The sequence below is a fragment of the Carassius auratus genome, linkage group LG28B (genome assembly GCF_003368295.1).
Source record: "Carassius auratus strain Wakin linkage group LG28B, ASM336829v1, whole genome shotgun sequence".
NCBI classification, from domain to species: domain Eukaryota; kingdom Metazoa; phylum Chordata; class Actinopteri; order Cypriniformes; family Cyprinidae; genus Carassius; species Carassius auratus.
In genome coordinates, this window is record NC_039293.1 from 9,740,173 (window position 1) to 9,749,033 (window position 8,861).

The 8,861-nt window shown below is 39.7% G+C and overlaps 2 protein-coding genes across 2 annotated transcripts in view; both read right to left on the reverse strand.

Annotated features, from left to right (window-relative positions):
• LOC113067602 (zinc finger protein 239-like) overlaps positions 1-8,861 on the reverse strand; it is a 262,749-nt gene that overhangs the window by 43,330 nt on the left and 210,558 nt on the right. The window lies entirely within an intron of this gene.
• LOC113067458 (coiled-coil domain-containing protein 134-like) lies at positions 7-8,386 on the reverse strand. The gene is made up of 7 exons (XM_026239879.1): positions 8,248-8,386; positions 4,780-4,884; positions 4,593-4,714; positions 4,429-4,513; positions 1,294-1,475; positions 1,141-1,212; positions 7-925 (listed from the first exon to the last, which is right to left on the reverse strand). The coding sequence occupies exons 2-7, from the start codon at positions 4,877-4,879 to the stop codon at positions 800-802; spliced, it is 687 nt and encodes a 228-aa protein (XP_026095664.1). The 5' UTR covers positions 4,880-4,884; positions 8,248-8,386; the 3' UTR covers positions 7-799.

Genomic DNA, 8,861 nt, shown 5'->3' on the forward strand with positions numbered 1-8,861 from the left:
ATTCTTTCTGTCAATAATAATCTCCCACTGATGCTGCACAGATTTCAATAACAGTCACATGAACAGATTGATAAAGCCACTATGAAAGCGTCTCAGACTGAAGCGGTTTCAGATGATCGTCTCACTTCAGCAGCTGGAGAAACAGAAGTGAATCAGAAACACATTCACACTGATATCATTTATAAACCGTTTCTCTCACAGCTGTGCAGCTCTGATCTCAGATCAGATCATCAATGCTCATCCTTCACGCACACACTCACTGACAATATACAATTCTTTTCATGAATTATAGTTTCTAAAGAAAGCAGAAATACATGAATTACCCACAATTCTCTTATTAGGCTATAAAGTACCCCCAAATAAAGCATATTGAATCTAAACAACTTCATTTCATATGTATATACTGTGTATAATCAAAACTTATCAAGTGTTAAATATTGAAATATCAGTGTTCAAAATACCTTCTGAGACACAGACCCACTTTGACCACGCCTACGTTCCCAAATCCTGCCCATCCCAGACCGCGCCCACCACTGTTAACCCTCCCATTAATCTGACTCCACCCCCTCTACACAGAATGCTATAATGACCCCGCCCACACTTGCTCCTCCCACCACTCTGACTCCTCCCCTAACACACACTCTCATCACCAGCAGTGGCTCTAATGAAGATCCTCCTAAATCAGAGTCAGAAACAGATTCAAGTGTTGTGAATCTGGATCCTGTAAACATTGACGATGCCCGTGACAGATTCAGCAGGGCTCCCTGATTGAGTGTAAACGGCTGATCTTCAGTCAGAGCTATAACTCTGTGCGAGAGCGAGAGATCCGCGGCCCTTTCCGGATGTCTTTCCTCTTCTCCTCCTTCCTCCTCCTCTTCTCTTCCTCACGGAGGATCTTCTGGAAGGCCTCGGCCGTGTGCAGCACCTGAAACACAGACAAAACTATCAACGCAAGAGTCAAAATAAACCTGTGGATAATTGAACAATATAAAGACCTTGCAAGTCTTTGCAAACTGAAATCAAACACATTAAGTTTAATTTTCTGTGATTACTGATCAATATCTGAAGCTCTACTGCCTTCTACTGGCTTTACCCAGTAATGTCAGCCAGTGTGTGTGTGTGTGTGTGTATGTGACTCACGTCGTCTTGTTCGGTGCGATACGGATTGACGAAGTCTGCCGATCTCTCTGTGATCCCCAGCTCCTGTGACATCTGAAGCAAAGGCACACAGCGTTAAAGCTCATGTTTCAGTGTATGCAGTGTGATGTCAATCCCATGATGCCTCAGTCTGACCAGCGTGAGCACGTGTTGATGGGCTCCTCCACTGAAGACGCCCGTCTGGTTGCAGAAGTGCAGACCCCAGCGCAGCAGACGACTCCAGTCCGCGTTACGATCGTAGTAGTGATGGACGATACGAGGGAAACGCAGAGCCACGTCTCCGAAGAACGCCGTGTTCTCCACCACGTGAGAGTACGCTAGACACAGACAGATCGACCGTCTCAATATCACTGTGACCGAGACCACAGCATGAGATCACTCAGAAATAACACCAGATCATCTCCTGTAGGAACAAACGACTGCTGAATCTGAAGAAGACTGTGCAAAAGAAATACACCTGAATTAAGAGTGTATTGAGAGGGTTTGATATGGAAGCCTATTTATGCCAACTATAACTCACTCATGCTTTGGTTAACCATAATTATGAGATTGGAAAATCAGAACTATGAATGAAAAGGTCTAAATTATGACATAAGAAGTTGTGATTGTGAAGTAGAAAATTCTAATATTAAAACAAATCAAAATTATGAAACAAAAAACTGAAATGAAAAATCTAAATTATAAGATTATACACACAACAAACACAAAATTATGACAAAGTTACAGTTATGTGATAAAACTTTGTAATTATGTGGAAAAATCTGATAAAGTTAACTCTGTCAGCGACCGGCAGCAGTGGGTAGCATGTTCGTTTTGTTTGTAGTTTTTCTTTTTTTTTCGGTTAAGTAGTTTGTTTTAGTTTGTTTTTTGTACTGATCAAACATCTACATCTTTGATATCAATGATGGCTCGGGGAAAGGGACGCTGACGGTGATTTAGTTATAGACGGGTTTGGGATCCCGTTTCGCACCGACAGACCGTCCACGACTACCGGGAAATCATGCGGAGGTGAAGTATGCGTTTACATAAATGAACGCTGGTGTAAAAATGTTATAGTGAGAGAGAGACTTTGCACCAAGGAGGTGGAGCTGCTTTCTTTGTCCATGCGCCCTATGTATTTGCCTCGAGAATTCCCACAGATTTTCGTTACTGTCGTTTACGTTCATCCAAAGGCGAATGAAGAAAACGCCTCAGAGTTCATCTCTCAGTCTGTGCATAAACTTCAGTCTTTATCTCCTGATGCTCTTAACCTGGTTTTAGGAGATTGTAATCATTGCTCATTGGACAAATCTCTCAGGAGCTTTTATCAGTACGTTTCCTGCCCCACTAGGAAAAACAAGTGTTATGGGTCCATCAAAAATGCATATAAATCAATTTCATTCCCCCCTCTCAGCTCAGCTGATCATAATAGTAAACCTTGGGCAAGTAGACAACTTAAAGTCCTACTAAATACAAAGAAACAGGCTTTTAAACAGGGAGATTCTACTGAGCTAATGTCTGTTCATAAGGAAATTAAAAGGGAAATCAGGAGAGCTAAATTATCTTAAAGACATGCTTAGCAACAATAATATGGGTTCAGCATGGGACAGTATCAGGTCTATGGTCAGTTTGACTGACAATGTAAAGAAAAGAGTCTAAACAAATAGAAAAACAAGAGCTAAACAAATTTTACTCCAGATTCGATGTGCATTTTTTTCAATAATGAAATAATGACGCTGAGAAATACATCACTGGAATCAAAACAATGTTTTTCCCCTTTTTTTTGATGAATATTCTGTTGTTAAAACTTTTAAACACTGTAAAATAAGAACAAGTGCTGGTCCAGATAATATCAGTAGTCGATTACTCTCCAACTGTGCTGTACAATTAGGCCCGATTTTTAATTATATTTTTAATTTATCCTTGTCTCAACAGAAGGTGCCTAATCTGTGGAAACAGTCTACTATAGTCCCTGTTGGTAAATCTAAACATCCCAAATCATTAAATGACTTAGTATTGTTGGCTGGATCTTGGACTTTCTTACAGGCAGAACGCAAAGAGTCAGAGTAAATGGCAAATTTTCTGATCTACCTGTAACATCTACTGGTTCACCACAAGGGTGCGTTCTTTCTCCTTTGCTGTACATATTGTACACAAATGACTGCTGTAGTAGTTTTGAAAACCGTCATATATTGAAGTTTGCGGATGACACAGTCATAGTGAGCCTGTTGAATAGCACTGAAACTTCGCATGGTCCTGTGATTGATTACTTTTTAAAATGGTGTCAGAATCGGTAGAGTCTTATAAGTACTTAGTCACTTTCCTCGATAACAAGCTGACATTTAAGAAAAATACTGACTCCATCCATAAGAAAAGGCCAGCAGCGTCTTTTTTGTCTTAGAAAACTATCTAAATTCCAGGTTGACTCTACTTTGATTATTTTGTTTTATCATTCTTTTATTGAGTCTATTATTACGTTCTCCTTTGTTTGTTGGTTTCGATCCTTGAGGGTGAAAGAGAGGAACTTACTGAACAAGGTCGTTAGCGTCAGTAGTAAAATTATAGGGCTTCCACAAGAAACTTTACAGGATCTTTACGAAAAACAGCTGTTTAAGAAAGCAAACTCTATCTTGACTGACTTCTCTCATCCTTTATATCTACAGTTTCAGTTTTTACCATCAGGTTCATTGCTCAGACTCCCATTTGCCAAAATCAAACAGATTTAAACACTCCTTTGTTCCGTCTGCTGTCTCTCTTCTAAATGCTAGGAGGGTAAGGTAGCTTACACATTATTTTTTATTTGATCAGAATGTGCATTATATTTATTTTATTTTGTATTATACTATGTGTATTTGTGTTTGTAAGTTTGTGTGCTCCTATGCTGTAAAACTAATTTCCCCACTGGGGGACAAATACAGGTATTGTATTTGAAAGTTAGTACATTTTATCTTAATTTATTATTTATCATTTATCAGAATTAAGACACTACCTTAATTTTGCAATTTATATGTTTAATAAAGTTTAATTGTAATTTATTTTTATTATGATATAGTAAATAGAAATTATGACATACTCAATTTGTATTAAAATTGTATAAAAAAAATGACAAAACATTTTAACGTGTGACAATTAAGATGTTTTAGCTTGAGATGTCAACTTTTATTGTCATGATTATGTTCTAATAGAGACTCAGCATGTGACAGTAACGTGCTCCCATAGTTTTGAGCACTCACACATCACACACACACACAGATGTCTGAAATGAATGGTGATAAAACCAGAGTCTCTCACCTTCTTTGATTTTGTCGTCGAGTGGGAACGGATCGTCCGGCTGCATGTTAGCGGCTATGAGAACAGCTCTAGAGTCCTCCAGCACCTGAACACACACACACACATATCAGATCAGCTCCATCACACTCAGTGTCTCTCACACACACACACACACACACACACACCTTGAAGAGGCCCTTCAGCATGATGTCGATGATCTTGTACTGCTGGTTGACGTCGTTGAGCTCCACCAGGTTCTTCAGTGCGTTCAGCTGATCCTTCCTCTTGCTCTCGAACAGACGCTTATCTGAGGAGACGTTCAGGAAACCACACACACACACACACACACACACAAGTGCCTGAGGAGGATACAGATCTCCAGGTTGGAGTCGTGTCGGGGTCTCTGTGCGTCCGAGTCAGAGCCGAGAGCCACAGGAGCCGCCAGCAGCAGCAGAGCACAAACACTCAACATGACCACTAGAGGAAGACAAACAACACACAACCACAGCATGAACCAAACATGACCCCGGCTGCATCCCAAAACTTAGGCAGGTCACTTGCTGCCTCGCCGTCATATCAGGCGATGACTTTGCAGGCAGCGTTTTTTGCACGAGGGCACCACATGAAACAGATTTCGGACAGGCTTCTGAGGCGGATTAATTGATTAATGATCTACAGCAAAATATGGAGAGCTTTGGTGATAACTAAGTGGATATTTCATTACTGCAATATTAATTTCTTGCTAGAAATGACATCAAAAGTGGAAAACTTTGATCAAAAACAAACATTTACACACAAACTGACCACCGAACGCAACTTTCAGACGCCATCTTTATTTTTTTGGCTTAACGGTCACAAAACTAAATGCACAGGATTGTGGGATATCAAAGGCAGGGAAAGATACATCTATGCTGCCTTCAAAAATCGGCCAGATGAAGGCATCTCAGGAGACAGGAACTGAAGCTAACATTGAATTCGGACGTGCCTTGATGCCTTCCTGCCCTGGAATGCGACCTCCGAAGGCAGCATTTTTCAGTTTTTTTTTGGATGCAGCCAAAATATCATTAACTGATGAAAGAAAATTAAATCAAACATGCATCAAAAAAATAAACACCACAAATGCAAATAACTCAATAATTCAAACCTTAAGACTCCAGTAAGGTTAAAAAATAAATAATATACAAACACACTAGGCCTCAAATTTAACATCAGACTGAGGAAAGAATGTGGTAATGCCACTTCTGGCTAATTAAAGGATATTTCTATATTTAATACTCGATTGCATGATTATTAGGGTTCAAAAACATTGAAACCAACATTTCTGAGAAGCTGTTTTCAATCATACATTGTGAAAGGCAGAAATAAACATGAACTGAATTAACAATTCAGTGACAGATGATGGTGATAATGAAGGCTGAATTCAACTGTTAAACATCACTTCTGATAAAACACAACTGGCTCCGTTCAGATTTGCATCCAAAAAACAACAGTCCCAGAAATGTTCAATCTTTGATCATTTACTCACCTTCATGTCTTTCAAACCTGTATGAGTTTCTGTGAATCACAAAAGACATTTGGACATTATGTCCAAACAGTGGAAGTCAATGTCGTTTTATATATTATTTTATGTTCTTCAAGAAAATAATAAAGCCACACAGGTTTAAAGCTAAAAGAGCAATGACCTAATTCTGGATGAACCGTCCCTTTAAAGCATATTCCACTGAAGATTAAAATAGAAAAAAAACAAATGACAGGCTAATTTAATTCAGTTTTATAAAGAAAATATATCACTGTTAATGACTTAGACTTAATAAACACACACAAGACACAAGTGAGTTTTTGGTTAGTATGCAATGCTCTAGCATCAGCTTCACAAACAGAAATAATAAACCCAGAGGGATCAGACCGATGTATGATGAATATTTCATGCGTTTGCTCAAAGCCAGACTTTCCCCTCTTCCCTCTTCAGAGGGATGTTTTACTTCCTGTCCTGTGACTCGGCTCTCAAACCAGACCAGACCAACCATAAAGCACCAGACTAATGATAACATCATGATATAGAGACGAAAACCATCTCAAACCAGACCAGACCGACCATAAACCACCAGACTGATGATAACATCATGATATAGAGACGAAAACCATCTCAAACCAGACCAGACCGACCATAAACCACCAGACTAGGGCTGTGCAAAAAATCTAATGTGATTTTCATGCACATCTCATCAGTAAAGACGCTCCTGTAATTAGTATATCTCCAGCACGTGCGTTCAGATCAGGGTTGCCAGGTTTTCACAACAAATCCTGCCCAGTTGCTTCTCAAAACTAGCCCAAAACTAGCCCAATTGCGTTTTCAGGAGGTTCCCCGATAAAAAATTCCTTTCCGGGGTTAAAATTTAAGTTTTATGGCATGGTTGCCTTGGTAAAATTCGCATTTTAGGGGCTAAATATCACGTTATTGGTATTGTCGCTTCGACCCGCGGACATGAAAAACAACCACAGACTTGGTAACATTGGTTGGCATCTACCACACAGAGCCGTAATTCGTAAATCTACAAAAAATCAATTTTAAAATCGGTGGCGATTTTTTTGTTGATTTTGAAAGCGATTTTGTGTTAGTTGTCGGTAAATTACGGCTCTGTGTAGCAACTGCTGCTCCACCTGAACCAGTGTTGCCAAGTCTGCGGTTGTTTTTCATGTCCGGGGTTCGAAGCAACCCCAATACCAATAACGTGATATTTAGCCCCTAAAATGCGAATTTGACCAAGACAACCATGCCCAAAATAAACGTATATTTTAACCCCGGGAAGCAATTTTTTTTTATCTGGGAACCTCCTGGAATCGCGATTAGTTCTGGACTAGTTTTGAGAAGCAACAGGGCAGGATTTGTTGAGAAAACCTGGCAACCCTGATCTGAACACACGTGCTGGAGATAATATTTCTAATTAAAGGAGTGTCTTTACTGATGAGATGTACATGAAAATCGCATTCGATTTTTTGCACAGCCCTACACCAGACTGATGATAACATCACAATATAGAGACAAAAACCATCTCAAACCAGACCAGACTGACCATAAACCACCACTGACTGATGATAACATCATGATATTGAGACGAAAACCATCTCAAACCAGACCAGACTGACCATAAACCACCACAGACTGATGATAACATCACAATATAGAGACAAAAACCATCTCAAACCAGACCAGACTGACCATAAACCACCACTGACTGATGATAACATCATGATATTGAGACGAAAACCATCTCAAACCAGACCAGACCGACCATAAACCACCACTGACTGATGATAACGTCACGATATAGAGACGAAAACCATCTCAAACCAGACCAGACCGACCATAAACCACCACTGACTGATGATAACGGCACGATATAGAGACTCAGTTTTCAGTCCAGAATCCCATATAAAGATCTTTTCCTCCATACTCTGATTTGAGGCGGAGTCATCTGAAGTCTACTGACCTCACAGCTCTTCCTCGTGCCTGCAGGGGTTAACAGTTCAGCTGGTTAGTCCTGACACTTCACAGCTCCACACAAATACCCGTAGAAATCCTTATATCGTTTAAATTATTGACAGAACACAGCTCAAGCATGATGACTGATTCAGATGGGAAGAGAATCGTGATCGTGTTCACGCGTTGTCAGATAACATGGTATTACTATGGTACACGACTCCACCATCATCACTGCAGCAGTATTCCTCAATAACCCAGCCTTCAGATGACTGCACTCACACTAAACCACAGCAGATAACAAACAATCACATCCTTCTCCTCTGTCCAGATGTTGCAGCGGCGTTTCATTCACTCACCTTCAGCACTGAGCGTCGGTAAACACGCGTCGAGCGGCCGTCGGATTCAAACTCCAGCGTCGCGATGCGAGCGGCGCGTCGGACCGGATCATTCACATGCCGCGCGTGTCCTCCAGTCCGCTGGTGCTACGCGCGCGCCGCAGGTTTCCGCACGGAGCTATTATTAGAGGGACGCACGCGCGCCGACGTCATCGCGATCGATCATCATTTACAGATGAAAACAGATCAATTTATTTATATTATATTCTATATTTGACATTTCTTTGTTGTAGTTTATATTTGTTCAGTACCTTTATATCATCTGTTGGAAATCATTAAAAAACGATAATTTACAGTAAAAAATAAAACATTAAACCAAAAAACTAAAAATACAATTAGCAACTTTTAATAGCAATAATGAATATTCATAAATAACCATTTGTCACCATGCAAATAACAAAAAGTGATACTAAATATTATTAAAACTAAAAATGAATATGAACCTATAACCATTTCACCACACAAAGTTAAGTAACTACTTATTAATAGCAATAATTAAACAACCTATTTTGTTACTAAACTAATTATATAATAAAATATTTAAACAACAACAAATGTGAAATATTACATGACTG

What these genes read in the sequence shown, in the direction of transcription:
- LOC113067458 (XM_026239879.1), bottom strand. Translation starts at nt 4,879, where the DNA reads ATGTTGAGTGTTTGTGCTCTGCTGCTGCTGGCGGCTCCTGTGGCTCTC. An exon ending in CGACTCCAACCTGGAGATCT is followed by an intron (nt 4,715 to 4,779) that starts GTATCCTCCTCA and finishes ACGTCTCCTCAG; the next exon opens with ATAAGCGTCTGTTCGAGAGC. An exon ending in ATCGCACCGAACAAGACGAC is followed by an intron (nt 926 to 1,140) that starts GTGAGTCACATA and finishes TCTGTGTTTCAG; the next exon opens with GTGCTGCACACGGCCGAGGC.